Here is a 27504-nt window from a genome sequence, read left to right as displayed (position 1 = left end):
CTTCCAGTCACTGGAGCTGTCGGGTTTATAGCACACCGATATGTCACACCTGTGTGGGAGAGAAGGAGACGCAGGGGGTTAGATACGTTACAACTCTTGCGAGGGCTGTGAGTGAATGGTGTGAATAAGACATAATCATCTGTGAGAAATACCTTAAAGGTCACATATTCTGCAAAATACTCTTCACCATGTTCCTCTAACACTTTTTAGAAAATGTGTGCTTAAAAAAAGGCCGTTTGGAGATTTTCCCTTCATGACATCACAAAGGGCTGTCTCCCTGATGACATCACAAGGGGCTGTCTCCCCGATTGCTGACTCTATCCACTGTCCTTTCTCTAAATAAAGGCATAAAAAGCCCGTAAAAAAATCTTAGAATAAAAAGTGTTGTGATGTCAACACTGTGGCTCTTCCAGCCAATCCCTGCTGCGCACACTCTAGCTCCAAATGTTCAATATTTCAGCACCCGTCACTGGGGCATTTTGGCATCTTTGTGCAACAGGGGAAGGTTGAGGTGTGGTTTTTTGAACATGCTGTAAAAACTGGCTTTTTTGAATGGGTGTGTATGCGACTTCCTGCAGCCAGCCTCTAGTGGACACTCGAGGAACTGCAGGATTTTGCAACTTCAGCATCGGCTTCATTTTTCACCCCCAGAGGTTGCTGCTTGGACAGTCCTCACAAGTATTAATAAAATGTTTGTGTGTGTGTGTAACTCTAACTCCACACCTGGTGACACTCTGCAGTATTTTCTTCTCATCCTGGTCCAAACAAACTGCAAAGGTCGTGTCTCCGGCTCCGCTGATCTGCACCTTATCCACCTTCACCTCAGTCACACTCAGCTGCTACAGAGGGGAAGAGGGGAGAGAGAAACAATGCTTTGTAAATCCTTCAGGATATGATTGGAAATTTGTGTATCATTTGATATACATTAATAGTCATCGGCTAAGAGTTTGATTTGTGTTTTAAGCTCCTGTTTTTGTCTCAGAGATGGAAAGAGAAATGATTTGGTTCACATTCTGCTTGAGTTAGATCAAAGCTCAAAATCGAAAGATTGAGCTGCAATGTTGAGTAGGTTGTATCAGTGCAGAACATTTACAAGCATAAACACGGAAGTCTTGCCTTTGATGTGCCTTTTTTTTTCTATTTAGCCGCCTGTTTGTGAAAATGTTCTCAGGAGGTTCAGGTCCCAGATTCTGAATATGTCGCTGAGATTTTTGGTGTGGGCGTGCTGCTGCAAAAACCTTTTTTTTTTTTTTTTTTTTTAACCGCAAACCACCAGGACGTGCTGTGTGCTCGTGTAACTCACCTGATTGTAGCCCTTTTTGCTTTTTCCGCCCTGTCTCTTCAGGACTTCAGTCGTCGTCAGCAGCAGATACTCCATCTTTGAGTCTGACGGAGACAGATTCAGATAAATCATGAATAGAGATAAATAAAAAGACTCAAGTCTTCTACAATCAACAAAGCACCATAAACAGTAATTATTCTAGGGTTGAATTAAAGCACTTGATGTGTGGTCTCAATCAGGTTTACCTAGTTCTTCTGGATTCTTGCACGCTTTGGTTAAGTTGACTGAAGTACAGACTTTGGTGTCTTTTTTCCATTGGCTCCTCCCACTGATCACCACCTGCACGGAAGGAGAAAGGACAATAAGATTATTACTGGGAGGAAAAAAACATATGGGAGCAGCAAATAACACACAACAAATGCATCTATCCGAAGATAAGAGATGCATTTGAGTGAATGGACCCTCACCAAATCTGATTGGTCCATAAACACACCACTGCCAGTGGTATCCCAATATCATTACTTTTTCATAAGCCTTTTTTGGTAACCCCATTTGTTGGCCACAATTTTTTATTTTTGGGCCTTTTTTTGTAGAGATAGGACTAGAGTCTGAAATCAGGGACAGAGAGAGTGGGGAATGACATGCAGGAAAGGAGCCACAGGTTGGTTTCAAACCCCGGGCAGCCCACATCGAGGACTACAGTCTCTGAACATGGGGCATGCGCACTAACCACTAGGCCACCGGCACCCTGCATTTCAGATTTTTGACTTAAATTCATAAACATAAAAATAATAACTCAAAGGAGGATTTTGAGGAGACGGAGTAAATCTTTTGATACACACTGCATTTTAAAATCTTTTTTTTCATAAAAGATGCACTTTTGGGGCGCTGGTGGCGCAGTGGTTAGAGCGCGCGCTCCATGTATGGAGGCTGTAGTCCTCCACGCAGACAGCCCAGGTTTGAATCCGACCTGCGGCTTCTTTACCGCATGTCATTCCCTAATCTCTTTCTCCCTGATTTCAGACTCTATCCACTGTCCTATCTCTCTAATAAAGGCACAGAATTCCCAAAAATAAAATAAAATAAATAAAAGATGCACTTTTGTTGATTTAATAAGTAGAGAATTTGAAATAAATATGGGTCATGTTTAGCTTATACAAAAATGTCAAAAGGCACGCACATACAGGAAAGCTGAAGTACTGGGTGCTGGACAAAAAACATCCAAACACAGAGAAAGTCCTGAGTTTCGCCCTCATATTTAGCTTGCCTCAATAAGGCCCCCTGGTGGCTGGGCCCAAGAACCTTTCCCCCCCTTATGGATGGCCCTGCCAAAGGCTTTCATTTCCATGAGTCTGAAAGCTTCATACCACAGGGACCACAAAAACAAAAGCCGTTTCTCTGCCCTGACACGTGATCACTGCTGTTTCGCAGAGGTGGTAAAAAAAAACCTCCATGTGTCATTTCTTGAGGAAGGAGAAGTGATCAAAACAGAAACTAGGTGAATCAGAGTAAACAGGAAGAACTTGCAATGTCTTCTAAAAGTCCTTTAGATAGGATTCAGAAATGACATGCAGGAAAGGAGCCACAGGGATCGGGTCGACCCTAGTGGAGGACTGTAGCCTCGGTACATGGGAAGCAACCTAACCGCTAGGCCATCTGCGCCCCAAAAGAGAACCTTCACTGCACAACTTTTAATAGTGAATAAGATCACATCCAGAATCTTACCCTGTTGTACACCACCTCTAACATAAGGGGCACGGCTTCTCGGTCTCCATCGATGCCAAAGCGCTTACTGGCAGCGCCTATGTAAAGAGAGATAAACACAAATACACACATTTAAAATGAAGAAGATATTGTCAGTAGTATTTTACCTCTCAGAGGAAAAATTGAAAATCAGAAGTGCAACACAAATACTGATGAGTGAAACTAAAAAAAGTAGAAGTAGACTGAATGGTTTTATAGAAATAGCAGATGTTCCTCTTCCATAAACTGGTCCAGATTCAACCTCAAAAACACTGACGATGATGTATTTAATGGAAGTGGGAACAAGCTTTATTGTGTGTGGTTTGGTTTCTAGGGTCTGTGTTTATGTATGTGTGTATGTGTGTGCGTCACACTCACCCATGGCCTTGATGGCTCGTGTTCCTGCAGTGTGACCCAGCTCCAGTGAGTGGACGAACACCTCGGTCCTCTTCTCTCCGCCAGCTAACGTCAACTGCAACACAGTAGATTCTGGATCAGTCGTTGAATTTGGGATCGTGAAACTTAAGTTCTTTTTCTGCGCTTTTTCATTTCTCATTTTAACTTGAGAAACAAGCTAACCATGTTACGCTAAATAGACCGTTTGTCAAGTTGATTTCTACAGTGTGTAATGCCAGTTCTGTCATCGGTCAAATGATCAAAGTCTGTGGGCCTGTGTGCTGAATTTAATGATCCTAAATGATCGGCAAATCAAATAGCATACCATGAAAACTAATTTACACCACAGAAGTGAATGGAAGAGGAGGATACAGTGCTCGGGCTGTAAACAAAAAGGCAGATTTGTGTCTTTTTCTTGTTACTATAAGGTTTAGCTAGGTTAGGCTAGGTTCCACCAACATGTAAAACAATCTGTTGAAGGTTATTTGAAGAACAATTTCCAATCTTTATTGAATAAGAAAGGAGGGCTTAGCACTGCTAGCCCGTTTGTACCAGCTGTCCCTGAATAAATCCCTTAAAAAAACACAGCTGAAGAAATGGCTTGAAGACAGACATGAATGTAGGATTTTTGTGTTTTTGTTTCTTACCTCAGCTTGATACAGCTGGATCAGAGCCGGCCTGGTAGCGTTGCGGCAGTAGTACAGGACCAAGTCGGCCAGGATTGGCAAACGCTGCTCATACGAACTATCGTATGACTCCGATTCTGTCTTTGAGGTTTGCTGCAGAGAGACATAAAAAACATTTACATTGATGTTCATGTGGTTACAGTCTAAACAAAATATCATACATTATTGAAAGCTATTTAAACTCAGAGCTCAATCTGTGCTTCTGACCAAATAAATGACTTCTTGTATTGGTGTGGGTGAGGCAGTGTAAAGGTTTGATCCCAGTCATACCTGGCAGACGACGTTGGCAGGCAAGTTAAGCAGGCTGAGGGTGTTTCTCTCGTACCAAGGGTCCAACATACCGAGGAGGTTGGCGATGTCATTAGTACTGTCCCCTGCGCTCGAAAGCGGTAGCTCCTGCTTCAACAAAAGCAAAAATTACAACTCGTGTTTTTACTCTTTCACTGCAGCCATGTTTAAATCTAGCTTTTATACTCTTAAATTTAGCAAGTCAGCACTTTTGTAACTGATTTTGAAACCAATCATCTGCTTACATTAGTCAGGCTCGCTCTTCTTGGGCTTCCAGAGTAGACCACAGGACTAGGAGACCTCAGACTCCCCGGCCCTGCTGCTGCAGAGTCCCTCTTCACAGGCACGAAGTAGAACCGAAGCTTGAAGGCCTTGTTGAGGCGAGGACACTCACTCTCCTTCCTCCTTAGGCTGTTGTAGGCCCGGGCAACCTTCCCCACGACGTGATCGGCGCCAAACACCACCACCCTCAGCGTGGTGTTCTTGACGTCCTCGTCGCTACTGAGAATCGGCCTCCTCCGAAAACAGACATGTCTGAGAGTCTGACTGTGAGGCTGCTGCAGGGGCTCAGGACTTCTTAACTTGACCTGCTGCGGGAGAGAGTTTGAGCGCCTGTCTCGCACCAACGAAAGGTCCTTTGATTCTGTGTTTCCTAAACTTTTGGCCCGGATCAGCGACCGGGACCCTTTGGGTTTGGCAAAGAGCCGATAAAAGTGCTGGCTGAGCCGAGCAGAAGCTCTATTATTAGACTTTGGGGAACATTTTTCTGAGACGGGAGACTCGTCGAAATCGTCAAAGAAGTCACTATCCACTCCAGAAGTCACAGAGTAGAGCGATGGAGCGTACGACCCTGAGGTTATGGACAAGGTAGAGAACATGGAGTCTTTGGAGGCGGTGGACAGGGAGGAGATGGTGGAGAAGGTGGAGGCACGATGGGTGGACATTAAAGGCAGTTCTACGTCATGCAACTCCTCTTCCTTGTCTTGTTCGTCCTCTTCTCGTAAACCGATCCCTATCACATCCCCCTCCTCCTCCTCGTCGTCACTGTCTACCTCCTCTTCCTCCTCCTCCTCAGCATGCCCGTTGGAGGACAGGTCGTCGGGGTCATTCTCCAAAAGGGTGTTGAGAACATCTGTAGGAAATTGTTATTGTATGTTGATGACACTCAATTATATTTATCAGTTAGAACAGAAAAAAACAATCAGTTGATTAAATGTTAAGCATGCTTTAAAGGAAGAATGTGCGACATGTAGAGTACTTACCAAAATTATCATTTTCCCAGTGAAACATGTAACACTTGGCTGTGGGCAGAGGTAGAGTCTGCAGCATTCCTGAGAAGAAAATCAAACAGAAGGAGCCTATGAGCGCAATGTTCCCCGGCAAAGGAAATATATTTTTTATTTTAAGCCAATGCACACTTCCCAAAGCTCCTGAAAACCTGTCCTCTTACCATCAGACTTCCTTCCATTGGACGCTGGGATTCTCATCCTCTCCCTCAGTTGCTCGAGTCCCTGGATGACATGACTGCGGCCCTTCAGAGGGTCACTCATGGCAGCGGCCGTCTCTAAGAGATCACTTACCACAGAGAAGATCTCCTCCAGTTCGTTCACATTTTTGTCCTGCAAAAAGCATTTTTATGAAAAAGTGATTTATGAAAGATACATTCTGGGGGTATAACACTACCTTGAGCATACATGATAGACTGTACAACTGTACAGACTAATTGTAACAAGAATGTGTAAAAATTGTACAGACTCGGGCCCTGGTCTTTTGGAATCAGAACCCCCACTCTGAGCACACACCTGCAGGACTTGGTGGATACTGTGGAGCGGGTACTTGGTGCCTAGTGTGGACTGGTAGGCGCGTTTGATCAGGGTGATGTAGGTCTCGTTCTCCGAGTGCCGGACGCTGCTGAGCTGCTCAGCCACTGAGAGAAAGTCAGGGGGCACCTCGCCCGGGTTCATTAGCAGCACAGTCCTGCAGGAAGCACACAGATGGTGTCAGTGGTAACAACAACAACAACAACAACAACAACAACAACAACAACAACAACAAAATTAACTTCAAGAAAAAATCAATTTCAAGGTTTTTAAAAAGGAAAAGATAATGCGATTCTTGCACCAGATTTCATGGGGGCTCAAAAGTTTTGATTTCCATTGTCCCTACTTTAAAAAGTATTTTTGCATATCTTGAATCCAAATTCCCTTGAGCTTGCACTTGGGTTGGGAATCTGAGGGTTCCCGGTTCAAGTCCCTGTACTATCTCATTCTTGTGGGAACATTGGTTATGAAAACGAACGGCAAAGGGTACACAACAGAAGAGAGAAAAACATCTGTAGGGAGATGTTAGAATAAAGGAAATCATGAAACAGAGGCAGCTATGTGAGGACATGTTCACATTAGGGAAAGATGTAACAGGATGCCACAGCGATGGCGGTGATAGCGGGGTTTGGCGGTTAAGGAGGTGATGTAAAGGGAGTTTCCCATGAACCTGCTGGGCAATTCTTAAGTGAAGTCTTGGACCTGTGTGTTTTTTTTATTTTAAAGTAAGGTATCAGATCAGATAAACTTACCAAGAACCTCTGATACAAATTAAGAGGCTAAATTTACAAGGATAGCAGAAGCTGAAAGATTGCAACATTTGAACCGGACTGAAAATAGATTGTTGCTCATGCTGCTTTTTAAAGAAGTGCTGCTTACATGTTAACTGGAGCAGAATGGTTTCCTTTTAGATATAAAAATATCTAGGCAATGTTTCAGTTAGCATAGGAGTCGTTGCATTTAAGTCACAGATGAGCCTACAACCCCGCTCTGTCATTGTCCCATCTTTTTACTACCTCTCTCAGTTTTGTTTTGGTCTTTGTTTGGTCCCTCCACCATGTTAAGCACCATTTATAAATTAAATCTATCGTTTATGAGCAGTGATAGATTGAAGGCTTTAATTCAAATGAGAACTTTTAATTGATTACTTGGAGAATAATCTGTAGCTTTGTGTAGTAAATTCACTTTTTCGGTAAATGTGGACTCACATGGTCTTGGACGACTGGCTGGAGGTGATGAGGCCCTGTTCTTCTCTCACCAGCCTCAGAAAGGAAATCCCTGTGAGGAAGATAAAGACAGATTGATTGTAGGAGCTTCACACAAGCAGACAGTTTTTCAGTTCCTCAAGCATCACGGACAAGGTCGTTAATGAAGCATGGCGCCTACAGGCTACTTCTCATCTGTAAAAATATGGGTCAGCAAATACAGCTTTAAAAGGTCATATATTCTCTTCCTCATCAAAAAGTGTAAATAAGTCTCAGAGCTCCACAAAACATGTCTGTGAAGTTTCTTGTTCTAAATCCACTCTGATCCTGTATTTCAGGGGTGGGCAACATGCGGCCCCCATCAACCCTCAACATGGACCAATTAATTTGAAACATGAAGAAAACATCTGCCATGAAATTATGAAAACCAGAAATATGTCCATAATAATATTTGACCACTGGTATAGTTTGAGTTTAAATCTGAGACATAATTGACTGTGATCGGGATGTGGCTCGGGCTTTCTTGCTCCCTCTCCAACATACAGTACACACTATACACATCATACACACAGTACACACCACTATATGGTACTTACAAACTCAGCTTTGCAACACATCTAATAAACAAAAGCACCACATCATTTTCATCCAGTGGATTTAAACGTCTATTGTTTCATTAGCACTTCCTTTGACCCTTCCTGTAAATTTCAGAGCAGGTGTTCTCAACTTCTCTATTTTTTTTTTGTAAAATGCGAAAGCTTCATCCGCTTTCAAACAATGTTATCGCAATAAGAGGAAACGCAAAGTTCAACTTGAGGCCTTAGCATCTATCTGTCCCTGCTCTTACTGATGCTGATGTTTGTCAAACACGTGTAAACAGTTATCCGTTTGCTCAAGCTTCATGCTTTTTCTCTGAGCTGCCACAAGAGGGAGCTAGATCACAAAGTTTCAAAGACATCAGCAGAGACTCCAAGAGAGAAACACATCCACACAAAGGGGAGCCCTTAGTGTAAGATGAACTCATCCTGGATGTTTACCTGGAGCCTTGATCTCCAGCTGCAGAGTGTGGAGGAGGTTTCTGCACACGCTGCTGTACGGCTCGGGCCAGGTGAGGAAGCAGCGGAACACAGCGACAGCCTTCTCCAGGAGCTCTGTGTCTGGAGGACAGAACGGCGTCTGCAACCAAAGCACAGATGAGGTATTCTGGTGTTATTTTTTTGTTCTTTTAAGACTTGTCTTTGGATCATGTCGTGGGGTTTTGCACATGGCGATGTAGCTTAAACTGACACTGTAATATCTGAAATAACAATTATTGCTTTTTAAATTGATTATGATCTAAACATGAAGGGAGCTCAAGAAAAATCGAATAAGGGTGAGGTAAAACACAGAGCAGGTAAATAAATAAATCTTAAACGAGGGTGAACCTTGTGTTGGCTTTCACCTGAGGACATGGAGTTGGTCTGCTTCCTGTTGGACAGGCAGGTGACAAACACCGGCGGTTAGCTTGCAATGTAGGAACAAGCAGTAAAACTGTGTGAGCTTCTGGGGGGGCGATGACCCCAGGAGGAGGGGCCAAGTTTGAATGTTGTGTTTGCAAACTGCAATGAGAAACGCTACTGACTCCACCTTTAAAGGTGCACTGTGGAGATTTTATGGCAGTGACATTTAAAAGTTGGAGAAGTGAAACAATTCTGAACTGAATACACAATGAAGTAAAAATGTGTCCCTGGAACACTGTTTGGAGCTAAAAAGCTACCAGGAGAGTCACGGTTTCACTGTTGCGGGCCCCCCACCATAACTTCTCTCTTAGCACTTTATCTTCAAACAGTGTTAGGGACCACGTGTTCCTCTGAGGACAGTTTGTGTAAAGAGTTACGAACATACGCCACCATTTTGGATCTTTTTTAAAAAATTTTTTTACCTGTAGCAGGGTGGAGGAGAACATGATCGCAAGGGGAGCCACCATCTCATACTGACACTGCTCCTGAGCCTGAACACACACACACACACACACACACACACACGTACAGGCAGAAAGAGAATGATTAGGATAAGCTCCCACTAATTAACAATGCTGTTTTTTACATTCAAAGATCACTTCTGTAATGTATGTGTTCTCTCATCTCACCTCTTTGGTCTTCCTGATGATCTGCTGTAAGAGGATGAGGAAGTTCTCAGGGTCCCTCTTCACCATCTCCTCCAGGCTCCAGCGGTTCATGGACTGACCTGCCGAGCACATCAGCACTGAAACACAGAACACGAGGAGATCCATGTTACTGCGATGCACAGGTTCAGCGTGGACAAAAGCAACACATTACAGACACAAAACGTAAAGAAATCACATGTTTTTTAATCACCACTGCAAGTTTTCTGCAACCTAAAAAAAGACAATTGCGGAGTGTGAAAGTTAGAACTAAACCTTTATAGGTGCAGAAAAGCTAAGTTTACTATGGAGCCCCTCTTGCATGGTGACAAGATAAGAATCCCATTGGTTTCATTTTTTAAAAACCAGAGGTTGCAGCTTGGTATATACAAAATGTAACTTTCAGAGAGTCGATACCGCACTTCAGCACCACTCTATGAAACCTTTCTTTGGGCGTACCTCCACTGTCCCTCAGCACATCACCTCCCCTCCTCCCCCGACCCTCCCCTCAGTGAAGATCTAGTTGTATGATTCATCACCTGGAGCCCATTCAAAACCGTTTAGGATGTAAAGAAAGGAGGTGTGTTGTTTCTATCGTCTGCTTTGCAGTGTGAAAGTAGCACAAGATGAAAGAACAGCAATCCACCCCAGTGTGAGGTCAATCACGCTCACAAAAACAACCCAGAGCACCTCACTAGTACCTTACTTTCCATTTGATTCCTCGATATAAACGGCTCTTTGTGAATCTCTCAGGGACTCAGGAAGTAACACATCAGCAGTTGTTCAGGTGACAGTGAGATGTTTTCCAAGAAACTTGTCAGTTGGTATGTCTCATCTAGCAGCGTTATCTGCCATCTTAAAAAAAACAACAGTGTGCTGAGTCTGAATCAAAAGTCAGAGGTGTAGCTGTTCCATGAGTACAGAGTACAGACTGAAACATGTGATAAGGATCGTTTAAAGCTTATGAAACAAACTGAAATTCATACTGATGACCTTAAAAAGCAAAAAAGACCATCAGCTACAAGATGTTTTATTTCTATTTTGCTTTAAGTTTAAGTTCTGAATCTGCTGCCTGCTGGGAAGGTGGCAGACGAAGTGATTCGGTGGCAGAAAAAAAGCCTTTTCTTTACATTTTAGTGATACTTTTAAAGCAAGAATGTGAGACGTTTTGATCCAGTAAGTGTCACCTTTTGAGCACCAGCATGAAACCAAAACAAACGTCTTTTTTGCGACACCTCCGCTATTCTGAAGCCTCCGCTCTCCGCTCTTAAGCACCATTAAGCAGCACAAGCAAATTGTCATTTGCTCGAGCTGCAATCACCTGTGTCCTGCATTGTTGTGTTAGCATGCTAATGTTAGCGCTCTTTAGTTAGCTCGTAGCTTCATTTTGAACATAACTTGACACAGAATGAGCGTGATCTAAAAACTTTTACTAACATCCAAATAATCAGTGAGTATGTTCTTCTTCTTCTCTCTAGTTCTTGACTAAAACAGCTTTTATACACAAGGGGAGGAGCCGGCCGTCCCGTCCATGTAAACACGGCTCTGACAACAACACAGCCAGCGGGACTCGAGCTTCTCCCTCATTGTAGACAGTCAGGACTCAGAGACACATTTACACAGGACAGACTTTATGATGTATTTATGTGGAACATGTTTCACATTCTTCCTTTAACTGTTTAAAGAAAGCGAGATGAAATATACTGTGAAAGAACATCACTTAAACATGTACAGTAAAAAAAAGTCCACAGGGGTCGTCCACATCAACACAGGAGCTCTAACGTACAATTCTCTCTAAGAAGACAAGAAAGATAAAGGCATAAACAAACATCTTGCACTGGTTAATATGAAGCACGCTGATGCTGATTTGATCATCAGACCTGTTTTGACACCCTGCACCACAGAAGCTCCCCGCTGTACGATGCCTCCCTCACACACTGCGGTGTGTCTCTGCCACCACTTCCTCCCAGCTGTACGTACGCACAGCTTCCTGCAGCACCCAATAACACATCCCTCAATGATATCACAGCTACAGTGTCACCAACAACAAGCTCAACATGCTAAACTTCAACTCATTTCCCCGGGCTGTTTTTCTACTTTCTATATGTCATGACCTTTATTTGGGACATGGTATGAGACGGCCTTTAATTATTTTTAAACAAAACTCGTGCACATCAAAGATTGAAAAGAAAGAATATTTAACTGTGCACAAAGTTAGCTTATTGATGAACAACCAGGGGGTCGTCCAGTCCGATCAGATTCTGCCTGCAAATAAAAGATTCAGTGTTGAGCTGGCTGCACGCAGTACTGTAAAAGAGGGAAGACCAGCTGCATGCCAAAACCTACAAATCAAAACCAGTCAAGGTCACATCTGCTACCGTCGTGTCATCTTAAACAAACACTTTGTCTCCCTACCAATTTCTTTTTAAGTCGTTCCAAATTGCTACTGAATCGTCCTCGCTGCGCTTTGAAGCGTGCTGGACGGAGACTCAGCTGCCTTTCATTACTGCTAGTTAACGTGAGCATGAGCTTCTGCAAGTGTGCTGCAGCTGACTTGATTTCCAGCGCTGCTGTGGGGTTTATGGCAGGCAGACGTTTGTTGAAAATTCCCCCAAGTGCAATGTGTATTAGAAGAATGTGATGTTTCAAGATATTCTGTTTTATTTCAACAACGCAGACAGCAGCTCAGAGAAGCTGTGTGCGAGGTGACGATCAGGGATTTCTCTGAAACACATTTCAGTCCACTGTGTGTGAGCGTCTTTATTTACTTCCCGACATGCGGCAGCCTGAGAAAAGGGTACGTTTGATTTATTGTTCTGGGATGTTCTCCGTCAAGTGTGTCTTCTTTCTTTCTTCTCCACACAGATATTAAAATATTGAAACTTTTTTTTTCATGGATGCATGAAGCCGAGGAGAGGTGAACAAAATGAAGCACTGAAGGCAGAAGTTAGGGCTGTGCTTAAAAAATCAATACGGCAGTATAGCGTCAAATGCTCCTTGTAAAATGCAGATGTTACAGAATGGATACGGCTGCAAAGCTGTGTTGACATATTTGAAATGCAAACTCCTTATTCATCAAAGAATAGTCAGAACTAACTTATTGCATCTTTCATGTAAATTTTGACAAATTTAATTTTATCAGAAGTGAAATATTTTCAGATTTTTTGTATTTTTTCCTGCAAATTGCACTTGAATCATGAGATTAAATATAGACCCATGGTGCAGTTCACAATAACGCCTTAGCCACAGCTGTGGGATTCAAATATTTGAATGTCTGATCTCTGAGGACCTGAAGTGAAGTGTTTGAAGTTGTAAGATCCTTAAAATGCTTCTGCTGTTATTCCCAACATAAAGAACAGCTGGTGTAGTGAGTTGTGTGTAGGACGTCGTCATTATCCAAAATCAATGTATATCACGATATGTATCGAATTGTGATGTTGTGGGAAATACCCAGCCCTAGTAGCAAGGTTTTATAACCACTTACACATCTGCATATAACTTGTTTTACCTTTATTTTTAGGACAGACCTGCTGCACAGCTGCTATGCATACTAACATCCTTCTGTCTTTCTTGGGCAGATGTCGAGGGAGTTGGAGTTCCTCGATCGCTTGGCTCGACTTAATCTCCCACAGTCAGGGTGATAACCTTGATTTAGTTCTTTCTTAAGGGACCGATATGTCGACATTTTATCCACTGACAAAGCCTCTGATCGTTTTTGCACATTGTTTTTCACACCGCCACCTCTGCTCTCGATTTCTGCTCAGAGACTGCTGTTAAAAATGATGTGCCTTCAAACAGCACATATCTTAATATAAATATGAGGTTTCCTCTCCGCTGCTCTCAAACAGAAAGTTTGACCACACAGTTGAACATCAGTTTCAGCAATAACTACAAAATGCCCCGTGGTCAGAAGCGGATGAGTATCTGTTTGTGTAATGCTGCTTCAGAGGAAAGGGTTTTTGTGGTCAAATGTGAAAGCGAAGATTGGCAGTGTTGGAGTCTTCTAGGAAACATCAGCATCATGCAGTTTTTTTTAGACATTTTCAAGTAAAATGTTCAAGAGGAGGGACAACTATCAAAATTAAATACATCCAATCACATGACTCATCTGGAAAACATACATAAAGAAGTAATGACTAGTGTCTGCATCAGCAAAGAACTGTCCTTAAGCCTCCTGGGAAACAGCTACCACCTGTCAGTCAGATCAGCTAAGACCCCGTGTCCACCTATGCGGTTTTCAATTGTTTTCAATGAGAAGGGAGCGTTTCCAGCAGAAAGCGGCGGCTCTGAGCGCTCGAGTTGAAAATCTTTCAACTTTTCAGAAAAATACTGTTGACATCACCGGTGCTCTTTTTCCAAAGGTATGATATTCCCTGCATTTTTCCATCTCAAATATAAAACATACAGTAAAAAGTAACAGAGCAGTGTCGGTCATACAGCGACCGTTGTCAACAGACTGTTGTCATAGAGACAGGACGAACGTGCAGCGCGTTTCTTCTCAGAGCACAAACACTTCACGCAAACTCTCCTGAACGCACAGCTAGCGCTTTTCTGCCCCGGAAAAAACGAATACCTCTTTGGTTTGATAAAATCAAAAAGGATGACTACAGTTTGAACCAATTAAGAAGTAAGATATCAATACCAAATTCATTTTTGCACCAGGCTGCAAACATGTTCATATCAATTTTAAACATTGACATTGGATTAAACTATAAGCAGACAGTTCTTGCGTCATGTTTGTGTCCAGCAAATGCATCATTCAGCAGAACTGGACCTGGAAGTCCCTTATGATGTCCAAGTGTAAACACCAATCAAAGAACATGACGAAATGTTTGAATTTATTGTGACTTTCTCCATTAAGTTTGGACCTTGAAAAGTAACATCAGAATCTGATGGTGAGTGAATCATCCTCTCAGCAGCAGTGCAGAAGTCTTTCATGTTTCTCTGCTACGTAAACTGGAAAACTAAGTACATCTGATTCTCAACCTGCTGACATCATCCCTCCCATAGCTCCCCCGACTCTTACCGTTCCAGTGTTGAGCAGACGTGGGACTCTGCCTCAGCCCGTCCAGACATCGGTCCAGAGCGTGCTGGATCCTGTCCTCTGTGCACGACGTGTGCTGCATCTTCAGCGCTCAGGATCTGTGTGGAGGGACGACACACAGAGCGGATATTAAACATCAAAGAAACACACAACAGTTATCTGTGTGTTCCCCATTCATGTATTCCGTGGAATCGTTTGTATGTTCACATCATATTTCCAAGCAGCGACACACAAACATGTCTCCTCTCTCTTCATAAACAGTGTGTGTGTTATCAGTTCTGTTTTGCATGAAGGCAGCTGAACCGCTTAGTATGAAAAACAGTCTCGGAGGGCGCACAAACCATACAGGGACATTTCTAAGTGAGAAGGGAAACACAAACAGTGTGGCTTGTGTTGCTGTTTTGTTGCTATGGTAGCTGAAATATCAATTAAAGGGGACATATTATGAAAAATCCACTTGTACGGTGTACAATATATTTGGGTAACCTGAGTGTCTACTGATCCACAAAATGTGAAATAAACCCATCCAGTCCTTTGTTTGTGGTCTGCACAAGTCTTACAACACAGAGAAAAATGCTCCGTTTCAAATGTGCTGCTGCCGGGCTTTTAAGGCGTACCAAGAGAAGTGACTTCATTACACCTGTCGCTGTAAGTGGCCAGGGACTCCCTATGACTGGACCGCTGCCTGAGATCCTCTTCATGGGCCGCACTAGCAGTTCCTAAAAGTCACCTGGTCACAAAATATAACAGAGCAATACCTAGTGTTTAAAATAAGTACTGCAGTCCAAATTCAAAACATTGTAGAGAGCTGTCTCCCCCCCCCACCCCCTAGAAGGAGGACATACTGGCTGCTGCATTGTTGTCAGAGAAGCCAGCACTTCAACATAGCATGTTTCCTTAATGTCTGATCAGATAGTAAGGTCACTTTATCATTTTAATTAAGTCAATATCTTACATGTTTGTCTTTTAATACAAACCAAAACAAGAACAGGGTTTTACACTATTAATTCAATGAGGGTTAAAGAAAAGAAAAAAGCCTGCAGTGATTTTAAGGAACAATAATGTAGCTCACAGGTCAAAGATGCTGAAAATGGTGAAGTCGGCTGTTTAATTTCCGTATGACAACAACAAAGTTAAAGCATCATATCTTCATCACTGACTCATCCTGGATGTGCTGAACTTTACTTTTTTACGCTTTCACATATCAGTGCATTTGACTGTTTTTCATGCAGCATCTGAAGACAACCCATGTGTGGCAGGGCGTTTCAGTTCTGTAATAAACACGCCTCATCGAGGGGGCATACTCATAACAGAATACAGGGGACGTCCCATCACGACTGAAAACCAGCAGAAACCAAAAGTCAACCACAGTGACCCGAACTTGAGCCATATTTCTGAGGTGGGTGACCACTTCTCCACTGGTAACTACAGTATTTCAAGACTGGTAAATTCCCCTGCATACTGCACAGGTGTTTTTTTGTGGGAAAGGATACAATAACTTCATTCATACAGGGGACTTTCCGAGTACTGCCGAGGTGCCCCGAACCTGCAACTGCTGTGGTGCGCTTTCCTGCAGCTACACTCCAACCAGAATTTTCCCTCAGTTACTAATAAAATATGACATTCAAAATTAAAATGTCACCTTTAGAAATAAGGGTTTGGTTTAAAAAGCACTTTGACATTCAAGCAGAAACATAAATAAGAAGTCAACCTAAGAACCCAAACAAAACAAAAACCTTTCAGCAGGATTGAGACCAAGAGAACCACAGGAGAAATTAAAAGAGATAATAACACGAGTCAAAAGCAATAAAACGAGATAAACACATAAAAAGGTAAAAAAAAAGAGAGACTCAAAGAGATGAAAGCAAAGTGAAAAGTTACCAGCAATTAAAAAAGAGGTTTAAATCAATAAAACGAGATGAGCAGTCCTCCAAGCAGGAGGACCTCCGACCTCTGGATTCTGTCTCTCATGTCATTCCCCACTCACTCTCTCTCTCTCTCTCTCTCTCTCTCTCTCTCTCTCTCTCTCTCTCCCTGATTTTCAACTCTATCCACTGTCCTATCGAATAAAGGCAAAAAGCCCAAAAATTAATCTTAAAAAAAAGAAAAAAGATCAAAAAAGCATTAAAAGAGATAAAAGCAAATATCAATTTGACAGCATTTTAAAAATAAGTGAAATAATTAAACAAATAAAAAAAACTGATCAGCAACACAAAAAGGGGTTAAAGCAATAAAACAACATAAACAACATAAAAAAGATAGAAACAATAAAACAAGACTCAAAGAGATGAAAGTAAATTAAGAATGATTAAAGAAAGGTAGACGCAATAAAACAAGAATCTTATCAAAAGACAATAAAAACTTAAAAGAGAAAAAATACATTTAAAGAGATAAAAACAAATATAAAGAGTTCACAGGAATAAGAAAGATAAACAATAAATAGAGACGGGAGATTCAAAGAGATGAAAGCAAATTAAAAGTGGTAGAAGCAATGAAAACAACAATCTTATCAAACGACATAGAAACACTTAAAAGAGAAAAAAGACATTAAAGAAATCAAACAAAAAGTTAACAGGAATACAAAAAGAGGTTAAAGAAGTAAAACAGGATAAACAAAATAAGAAAGATAGACAGACTAAAAACAGAGAGACTCAAAGAGATAAAATCATTAAAAAGAGTTAAGAACAATGAAAAAAAAAAGGAATTGAATAAAACAAGAAAAGAAAAACAGCCAATCAGATTAAAGCATATACGTAGATGAAGAAAGCAACAATGAAATGTTGTTTTGATCATCATGAATGTGTTATTGAAGGTTTTAAGGATTTTTCTGTTGTTAGCTTCGGGGGGAAACTTTGACTGAATATTTATTGAAATGAGAGCAGAGGAGAAGTGACACTGTGGTGACTTCAAGTATTTTTAAAGCTTCTCTTGCCTAACATTAGATTGTTTTTAAGGATAAATGGTATACATGTCCGACCGTGTATTCTGGTAAACACTGAATAAATACTTCCCTAAATTAAAAAAAAGGGGAAAAGCTTTTAAAAGATGATCGCTTTTAGAACTCGAGCAGCTCAGCAGATTTTGTTTGTGACACATGTAGCGGCATCTCGGCATCGTTAACATGCTATTAATCCTGTAGCTAAATGTACACACACACACACACACACACACACACACACACACACACACACACACACACACACACACACACACACACACACACTTCATGAGCTTTCGTGTTTGTTCCTAAAAAAAGCAACGTCAGCGATGAGCCAAAAATGAGCAATGATATCAAAAACCATTTTTGCTTTGATTATATCATCTCAAAAATTCCCCAGTGAGCGTGACAAATTCCCCATTTGAAGATGAAAGCTAGAAATAACTGAACCCAGTCACAAAAACAACAACAACAACAAGTATAATGGGGCTGGGCCGTAACACCGATACAGATAACCGATCACCTTGTTTCTATGACCTGTGAGTATAAATGTATGCCTGGTATACGAGATGCTTCATGGTGTTACTGGTCAACCTTAAGGTGACGGACAGACTTCTGAAAGCTGCAGCACTTGTCCAAAATGACCCACTGAAAACAGCGTTACGATCCACTTTTGGGTCCCAACCCACCAGTTGAGAACCACACAGTTTAAAGTTTAAACTGTAGGCTACCACGAGTTGCATGCAATTCTCAGCAGGTATGGGTTTCTCGGCACAACACCTGTTGAATGCTGAGGTTTGTTATTCTCAGACTGTAGGCCTAAAGAAGGGCTGACGTCATCTGCCGTCTGTTCCTGCAGGGGGCGCTGGAGTCCCATCGATGGCGGTCTCCATGCTGGAAATGCTGTCTCAGCCTAACTTTCAATCAACCTAACGACAGGCTGAGAGCTGGAGCTGAGGCGGGTTTCAAATTTGAACAAGCTGTTACCATGGCAACGCCGACCACTCTTCTTCTTCTTCTTCTTCGGTGGATTGTTAAAGGCATCTGTTATCCATAATGTTGCATTGCCGTCTACTTGTTGCAACTAAATCTACAATCTTCTGACTACTATAAACTTGTGAATAGAGAAAAAAACAATATAAAAACAACAAAAAAACAACTAATAAGATTCACCCCCCCCCCCAGCTCATCCTCTCATAAAGTTAACCTCCTCAAGCTCTCTGTCAAACTCGATACGTTGCAGTCTAGATTCAAACTCAAAACCGTGTAGTTGACAGTTGTTTTTAAGGCCAGTATCAGGCTACATGTGGTTAATCTGAGTCATAGTGATGAATAGGTAGTGTCAGTCCCTCTCCCTCTCACTCTGACTTGCTCGCTCACTCATTATGATTGGGTATTTGTGAACCTAGAGGAAAAAGGTTTCCTACATTTGCTGGAATGGTTCTTGTGCGTACTATGAAATTTCCATGGACCATCAATGGACCATTTTCCATTTCTAACAGACAACCCCAGAAAGTCACCAGTTAACAGGGTCACTCGTTGAACCGAAACACCCGGTAGTCCATGCAAACCTGAGTTCAGGAGGCCAGCGGTCCTTCCTCCCCAGAGACGTATTGTATCTAGGCGTCGCTCCGAGCAGCACTAAGCGGGGGAATACAACAGAGCGTGTTGGACACTTGAGCTAAGGGCTCCGGTCATTGTGAGGGTCAGATGGAGCTGGACGAGAGCCCGGTGAGAGTGGAAGGAACTAATAAGTCAGAGACGTGATGACTCCTGCATCCAGGATGGGGATCAATGGAGACGTGCAAAGGTAATAAAAGGAATGAAGACTTTTTAAGAGGGCAATATGTGGTGAAAGTGAGTAGAAAACATTAGTAATGCTTCTAAATATGACTTCAGAGCCCAGTTACATAGTGATCCAATAGAAAGAAAGCAACCAGATACGATCGAGTCATAAAATCAGGTTGTTTAAAAGACAAAAAGGATTACGTAATCTTTTTTTTCTTATCTGGATGAAATCTCCAGATTGTGTTGTTCAGAGTTTGAATGGGATCAGGATTTCTATGGGTTATCCCGATCCCAGCACCCTATAGGTTGACCGAAAGTTAGGTTGACACAGCATTTCAATATGGCCACCATCATCATTGGGCTTCAAAACTTTTATGTCACTGAGACCACGTCCATGTTTTATACAGTCTCTGATTTGGATGCACATCAAGATGGTTTTACAATGCTATATATTTTTTTTTTGATTCCTTTTGGGTTGTTTTGGGCCTTTATCGGAGAGATAGGACAGTGGACAGAGCCGGAAACCAGGGAGAGAGAGAATGAGGGACGACATGTGGAAAAGGAGCTACAGGTCAAACTCGAACCTGGGCCGCCCGAGCACCAACCACTGCGCCCCCAACGCTCGTTACAATGATAGTTTGGCTAAGTTAATTTATCAACCTGAATCGTACATTACAAGCATCAACATACAACACCAAAACATATGAAAACAAATTCAATAAGTTAGCTTATCACACCTCATGAACACATCATCAGAAAGCTGTTGGTGCTGATAGTCCAGTGTACAAATATTGGGATTTTTTTTTTTAGGTAAAATCCCAAATCCAGAGTGTCATCAGAGTTGTTTACGTAGAGTTTGTAGCTGTGTTGCAAACGCAGGAGTGTGTGGAGTTTCATAAGAGGATGTATTCGGCACATCTCTACGAGTCAACAAGGTCACTTCCACTTTTTCACAGGGTTGCGGCTCACACCAGTCGGACAATAACAAGCAGGGCAGCGGGAGAACCACTAGAAACACTATCCGAAGGCTAACTAGAGTTTTTACTGAAGTAACACAGAGATGTATGAGATCATCAGAAGATCTGCCACAGGAACAATCTGTCATCGACTAAAAGCTTTGTTAACAGATAAAATGACATTTAGGAAATCATATGGTGATAAATAATGTTAATTAACGCTGAAAAAGAACAATAGCCTCGTCAGCTGACTGACAAAAAAAGGGAACAACAGATCCTGTAAACAACAATGAAAACAATTCCACAACTAACCTTCCTCTTATACTTTTAATTTAATTTAATTTTTTTATTTAACCAGGAAAAAGTCTCATTGAGATTAAAAATCTATTTTACAAGAGCGTCCTGGCTAAGACAGGCAGCAGCACAATTACAGGGTTTCAGACATAAAACACTTAACAACTATGAACATAAATACAAGAATCACAAAAAAAAAACATTCATCAGAATCTGTCATAAGTCATCAGCAACAAAGCGATCAAAGAGGGCAATACGAGTTAGTTAAAACATCTGCAGTCAGATATTTCTGCCTCCAGATCATTAAGACGACCTTTTAAAAACATTCAAAGAAACCAGCTCCCGAAGATTTAAAGTATCTTGCAACCGATTCCAACAAGAGGGAGCATTCATTGTCATATTGAACAGCTGTCGCACAGATTGTAGCTCCCAGAAGAAGCGAGCAAGTGCAAGTCGTGCACCTCCACCTGCGTCTCTTTCTCATGCTGTGTTCCTCCTCTTCCTCCCCTTCCACCTTCCACCTTCCTCACAGGCCGCTTCCCATCTCCCCCACTGATCCCATTACCAACTGCTTCCTATCAGGAAGAGGGCTTCCCTGCACAGCTGAGGAAGCAGGTGCCGTGCCTATTGTTGTTGTGAGATCAGACTCTCAGATACACTCCCACAGACCTGGAGAGCCAGGAGAGCTGGAGTGTGTGTGTTTGTGTGTTTGTGTGTACAGTATACGTGTCTGTCACTTCAACCGACCCCTCATGATTAATAGAGTCTGATATTCACATCCAGTCCCCCCCCCTCTCTCTTTCTCTTCACTGGATGTGAACCGCTCTCTTATGGCTTTAGGAAACAACAGCGGCCCGACTCCAAAGCTCGACTGTAAGTGTTTCCCTTTAGTTCAAACAAACCTCTACCGGTGAGAACGCACACGGCGGGACAAGAAAGAAAAGAGTGAGAATTTGGACCAGCGTGTTTCAAAAGTTCAAAAAGGCTGAGGCTGCAGCTTCAAACTTCATAGTTTGTCATGGACTGCTATTAATTCAAGAGAATTAAGCCCACCCTTCATGGTATAATGAAGTTGAAATGTTATTTCTCAGAAGCTCTTGGTTATGTTGAACAGGAGTTCAAGACGATGACATTTCAGGATCTTATTTTGCACAGTGGAAAGAGTCAAAAACAGGGATGAGAGTGGGTAATGACACACAGCAAAGGATGGAGGGTCAGAGTCAAAGCTGGGCCGCCCACTTCAAGAAGGACTAAAGAATCAAAACAGTTAGGCTATCCAGGACCCAGATATTCTCCATTTTGAGGGGTCTTTGTTTGCCTTTATTTGACAAGACAGTGGATAGAGTTGGAAATCAGGAAGAGAGAGTTGGGAATAAGGAGCTGCAGGTTGTACTCAAACCCGGGCCGCCTACTGTAGCCTCAGTACCTGTGTGTGTGTGTGTGGGGGGGGGGGGGGGCAATCAAACTGCTCGGCAAAAAACTAGCACCCCATGTTTTGCATTTTGATTACAATTTCTTTATGATTTATGATAATGTTACCAGTTTTTTGGGGGGTGGGGGTGGCAAGGACAGGACAGTGGACAGAGTCGGAAATCTGAGAGATAGAGGGGGGGGGGGGGGGGGGGGGGGGGGAGCAGCCAGAGGTTGGACCTGCTGAAGACCACAGCGTCTTAACATGGGACGTGCAAGGCAACCACTCCAAGCCCCCTATGTTACCAGATATTTAAACTTGGATTCAAGTCTCGTTTAAATCAAGCGATTTGGATACTTGTTTGGAATCCATGGCAACAAAAACAGAGGTCTTGAGGGGGTGTCTGTAGACTAGCGGTTAGTTCACACCCCCCATGTGTTGAGGCTAGAGTCCTCTGAGCAGAGGGCCGGGTTCAAATCCGACCTGTGGCTTCTTTTCTGCATGTTATTCCTCAACTCCAACTCCATCCACTGTCCTATCTCTTAAGTGTTGAAAATTCTGAATAACCTTCAGAATGTGCATATGTGCTGGCATGACTCAAATAGAGAGTTTTGTCATTAAAGGTCAATCAGATGTAAAAACCTTTTCTCTTATGTCTTAGTATCACACTCATACCGTCACCTAGACAACAGAAAGCTCCTTTATGTAAACTTTGGTCTTTACTTCCTCAATAAACACTGATAAACAGACGCCGAAACTAGCACTGATGCAAATTCCAGGCGCTGTGAGTGATATCAGTGGTTACTCGGCTCCACTAGCAGGACTGAGTGAGTCCTTGTTGACTCGGTGTAAGTGTTTAGGGTTTGTTATGCAGCAAGTGATGAGCATGCTGATGCCTGTATAAGGTGCTCTCAGTCTTACATCACTGCTTATGTCTCTGTAACAACAGGTGGGTTGTGCATGTGCACTGACGCCTCTGCATGCACAGACGAGTTTGTCAACCTCAAAGTATGTTAAGCGGAGATAAATTAAACAGATTTGAAGTGATACCAGAGGTGAAAGGAGACAAACAGGAAGCCGTGTTGTGAATAACACACAGCTCTTCATATTGATCAAACTCCTGCTAGATGTGAAAAAAACAAAACCAAATTGTGTCAGCCTTCACTCTTCATATCCGATATCTGTGGTAAACAACAATGGGTGTCACGTCCAATCAACGTCATCAATGTGTGTTCCCTTTTTCTTTTTTTCTTTTTTGCCTGACACACAACATTTCGCTGGCGGTTTTTATTTCTCAACAGGAGATGATTTCTGGGCTCAGAGGGATTGTGTAATTAAATAATTTCTAAGAACAGGGAGATGTAACATTTACTGCTTTCTGTCCTCTTAGAGACAAGTTTGTAATGTCAACTCATTGCGTAGTCGAAAAGTTGTACTTTTCACGTTTCAAGAAATGATTGTACTCGGTTGTCATTTGCGGAATCTAATCTTCCCTCCACATCAGAGCTGCAGTGATTGAGAGTCTAAAGCTACTATGGGGATTTTTCGGCTGGTTATGAAACACACTGAAATGAATAGATGCCTCTTTATGGAGTACAAAAGCAACAGAGACCATCAGTGAAAAGATTGAACAATTAAAGTTGTAACCTCTGCAAATCAGCACCAGAAATACAAGTCCATTAAAACTACTTTTTGGTTTTTCTATTAATTCAGGTCGGTTAAATGTTGTGTGAAAGCTGTTACACAGCTGCCTGCCAATATTCGCTGGGAACACACCAAATTCCCTTACAGTTCACATATCCTCCTCCTCTTCAACCAGTTTAGATAAGTCTCAGAGCTCCTCAAAACATGTGTGTGAAGTTTCTTGTTCTAAATCCACTCTGATCCTGTATTTGATCATGCCTATAAACCCCTCTATTTCAGCCCTGCTCAGAACAGGCTGTTTCTGTGTCTGTACCTTTAAATATGTAAATGAGATGTGTGTCTGACCAGGTTTGGGGATGTTTGCCAATCTTTAGACCTCTGTTGGAGTTTGTAGTTTCCAGTTTTCTTCATCAAACCTGAATTCAAAATCACTGACAGCTGGTTATGCAGTGTAAAGGATGTTGTGTTCAGGCGTTGGCTCAGTAGTATTTCTGCAGGGTGGAGTCCTCAGAGACCACTGACAGACTGTGTTGTGTCACATTGAACTCATGATTCAGTGACAGTCCACACCACTCCTTGGTTGTCCCTTTGCAGCCGTTATTTTTTTTTTTGACCAGTCCATACAGGTGATGAGCCGGGTCCACTGTAAATTCATCTTTTTAGAAAGTTGAACTTATCTGCATTATTCTACACAAAACAGATGCCAGCCACTGAAATCCACCAGAGGAACGTGACCTGATAGAACCTCAACTTACAGTCTAATGTGCTGACACAGACCTCTGACCACACTGTCTTAGACACGTGTGTTCCCATTATACAAACGCACACACACAGAGGTGTTTAAAGCGAGATAACGTCTAGGCGCCTGGCACGTGGCTCTGCCTCGCTACTTCCTCAGCGTTTATTAAAAGCATGATTCATACTGAGCATCTGTAAAAAGCAGAAGTCCTCAAAATGAACTCACAGTAAGAGGTGGCAGTCAGCATGATAAACCTACTTTTCCCATCAATGTGAGGGCGACTGTCGCTTTGACACCGCAGAAAAAGAAACTCAGGTTTCATGTAAAATGTTGTATAAGTCAAAACGAGATGACAAGCTGACAAAACCAGCTTCTCCCACAACATTTAGAGCTAAACAATACAGTCAAAAAACATAAAATTCCCTTTCTCAGAGACTTGTCTAGATGCAACTTGTCTTAAAGTCTTTGTTTTCCCATGTGCCAATTTTAGCGCCCCCTGTGGACAAGCTGGCACATCCCAACCCCAAGCCGCAGACTGTTAGCTAATCACACTACTGTAGTGTAACTGTGACTGTTGGCTTGATATTTTGCTGACTTAGCTTCTCTGACTTATCATTAATATTGATGTAGCATTGACTTAAAAAAAGACTCAACAACGTTTACAAAACTTGGTCGCTTCTCAAGCTAAAATTTTAGCGATTTAAATGCTAATTCTGTTAGCCCCTTAATGGCTTTTCCCATTATGTGTTAGCATCAAGCTAACAAATTACATCCCAAATAAATTGGCTCCCCCTGGAGAATAATGCACCATCTGCAATTTGTCTCATCCCTTTCCTCATATCGACCTGTACAGGAATGTAATATATTTTTCTGATGGCAAATCTCCTCTTGCTAACTTTTTAACTGTCAACTGTATCTCTCACTGAATATTTTGTGGGGAAAAGGAACAAAAGCGGTCTATTTCTTCAACACACTGTACATTGTCTTGTCTGACACCTACCCTGTTGCAGCACCTTCCCCGACACAGGCATTACAGATTACAATATAGGAATAGTTGATCTTTATGCAGATGACCTCTTTTGCTTTTTTTCAGGTCATAAAAAGGATCACTGTTCTTTCTGTCACTGGGGCTCTAACAGAGAGAACTATCCCCATCACTCAATCCATCATGTATGTAGCATGTAACCACAGTATAATTTATCTAATGACACTTTACATATAGAGGAGTTGCCTCTGTTGTCTTACCTGCAGTTTAATGTCCAGCATCCATTCCAGTGTCGGTGTTCATGTTGAGTGAATCCAGTGAGTCCAAACAAGAGTGTCTCCAGCTCAGTGCGGCTGCCATTCATCCACCACACACTGCACAGTTTCACAGGTAAACCCACATCCTGGACACGGCAGAGCAGCTCAATGGCACAAAAGCAGCACACACTTAAAACTGCTGTCTCTTCTGGAGCTCTCTCACTGACTTCTGCTCTTCACACACAGCACACTGCGGCTCACAAACAGCGCAAACAGGAAGTGTGTGACAGAGTTGCATGTGAGCACAATGAGGGAGCCTGCTGGTGTGTGAAGGTGGGAGGTGTCATTGTGTATGTTTTCTACATGCATGTGGATTTTTTTAAAGGGATGTTGGCCCCTTGGAGGAAGTCATCTGTTTGGCGTGGTTTTTTTTTCTTCTCATGCTATTTTCAAGCGTGTGAGAAGAGTTTTCTTTGTTTGGGTGTTGTGGCTTTGTTCATTATTTTCTAGGACAGTGGATAGAGACAGATAGAGAGTTGGGAATGCGGAGGTCGGAGGTCGGATTTGAAACTAGACTACCCGCTTTGAGTACCATCCACTCGCACTAACCACTAGGCTTCCGTTACCCCTTTTACATTGATTGTACTGTCATAAATAAGCAGTTCCATTGATTTCAGACTAGCTGTGTGATGGTTACATTTTCATATCAGCGTTAATGTTTACCAGTCAGAGCTTTCATGATGCGTTCCATTTGTTCTTAAAACTACCAAATTTAGAGATTCCAGTAGGATTTGTTATCCGCAACGCCCCCTTGAAGAAGGAACTCCAACATGGAAACTCAGAGAAACTTCAGTAATCTGTTCCATTTGAACCCCGGAAGTCGGAAACCCAGAGTTGCCAGTCTTGATACACCACCAGGAACGCCCCCCAAAGTTGGAGCTGACATCAGGAACATGCAGCTAACAACACGCAGACTGTCTGAACACCATGACGATATGAGCATGGGCCGCCGTGGAGCAGGACTCAGTGACCACCCCACTGCCTGAAACCTTATGTTGACTGAATTTGAGTTGAAGTTGAGGTAAATTTGTAGTCATTCTAAACAAAAAGCATTTTTACTCAAATAAACTTGTATTTAGAATCCTTTAGGTTTCTTACCTTGTATTTACAGTTCAGTAGTTTTGTCCTCACATTGTTGACCCTGATCTTCTTCCTTTCATTTAAAGCTCCTGTGGGGAGTTTTTAGATTCTTAAAAATCCGACTAGAATGAATATGACCTACAAAGCATCAGCATGTAGGTTGCATATTTCCTTATTGTTATTTGTAATGTCTGAAATTGCTCCTGCGGGGGTTAGGTGTCAGAACAGGTGATAAACATCACACTGAAGAAACAGGATTGTTTTGACCTTTTTCCACGTCACAGATTCACAGCGAGCGAGAGGTTTGACTGTCAGAGGAAAGTAGGAAATACTTTTGATCCAAAAACCTCCCTTACTTAAATATGTTCAGGACAAGGTCAGCACAGAGATAACAACTACTACTTTGTCCACTAGAGGTGGGGGAAAATATCAATTTATGTAAAAATCGAGATTCTTATCTTCTGAGATTTTAGATCGATTTATAACTTCCAAAAAAAACGTTTTTTTTGGGCTAATCAGTCACTCCCTGCTAAGTGCTAAGGTTAGCTCTTTAACTCAATAGAATACCAAATGGAGCAGCAATAAATTCAGCCAGTCTGTACTAATTCATAAATAGACTTTCAGATCCATGAATCATGAATCCAGAATCGTTTTGAATTGAAAATCGATTCTAAATCGAATCGTAACCCAAAGAATCTAAATCGAATTGTGAGACACTGAAAGACTGCCAGCCCTAGTGTCAACA

General features: G+C 42.2%; 1 protein-coding gene across 3 annotated transcripts in view; it reads right to left on the bottom strand.

Moving 5' to 3' along the window:
* pik3r5 (phosphoinositide-3-kinase, regulatory subunit 5) overlaps positions 1-25938 on the bottom strand; it is a 27668-nt gene extending 1730 nt beyond the window's left edge. Inside the window, exons 1-18 of one of the 3 annotated variants that reach the window (XM_065959440.1) lie at positions 25623-25938; positions 14590-14705; positions 9549-9664; positions 9342-9410; positions 8458-8596; positions 7424-7493; positions 6198-6372; positions 5846-6014; positions 5658-5726; positions 4641-5527; positions 4378-4506; positions 4069-4200; positions 3404-3497; positions 3008-3084; positions 1528-1621; positions 1304-1386; positions 724-836; positions 1-49 (exon numbers count right to left, since the gene is read on the bottom strand). The exon at positions 1-49 is cut by the window's left edge and continues 1730 nt beyond it. In XM_065959440.1, the coding sequence (XP_065815512.1) occupies positions 1-49; positions 724-836; positions 1304-1386; positions 1528-1621; positions 3008-3084; positions 3404-3497; positions 4069-4200; positions 4378-4506; positions 4641-5527; positions 5658-5726; positions 5846-6014; positions 6198-6372; positions 7424-7493; positions 8458-8596; positions 9342-9410; positions 9549-9664; positions 14590-14689 (2565 nt within the window). In that variant the 5' untranslated portion in view covers positions 14690-14705; positions 25623-25938. Of the gene's footprint in view, positions 50-723; positions 840-1303; positions 1387-1527; positions 1622-3007; positions 3085-3403; positions 3498-4068; positions 4201-4377; positions 4507-4640; positions 5528-5657; positions 5727-5845; positions 6015-6197; positions 6373-7423; positions 7494-8457; positions 8597-9341; positions 9411-9548; positions 9665-14589; positions 14706-25622 lie in introns of all 3 variants that reach the window. The other 2 variants (XM_020657594.3, XM_020657595.3) reach the window with 2 other exon arrangements.
* Between the last annotated feature and the right edge of the window lie 1566 nt (positions 25939-27504).

The sequence above is a fragment of the Labrus bergylta genome, chromosome 1 (genome assembly GCF_963930695.1).
Source record: "Labrus bergylta chromosome 1, fLabBer1.1, whole genome shotgun sequence".
Classification (NCBI taxonomy): Eukaryota; Metazoa; Chordata; class Actinopteri; order Labriformes; family Labridae; genus Labrus; species Labrus bergylta.
Note: the sequence above shows the minus strand (reverse complement) of the source record. Positions and strands in the feature narration are given on the sequence as shown.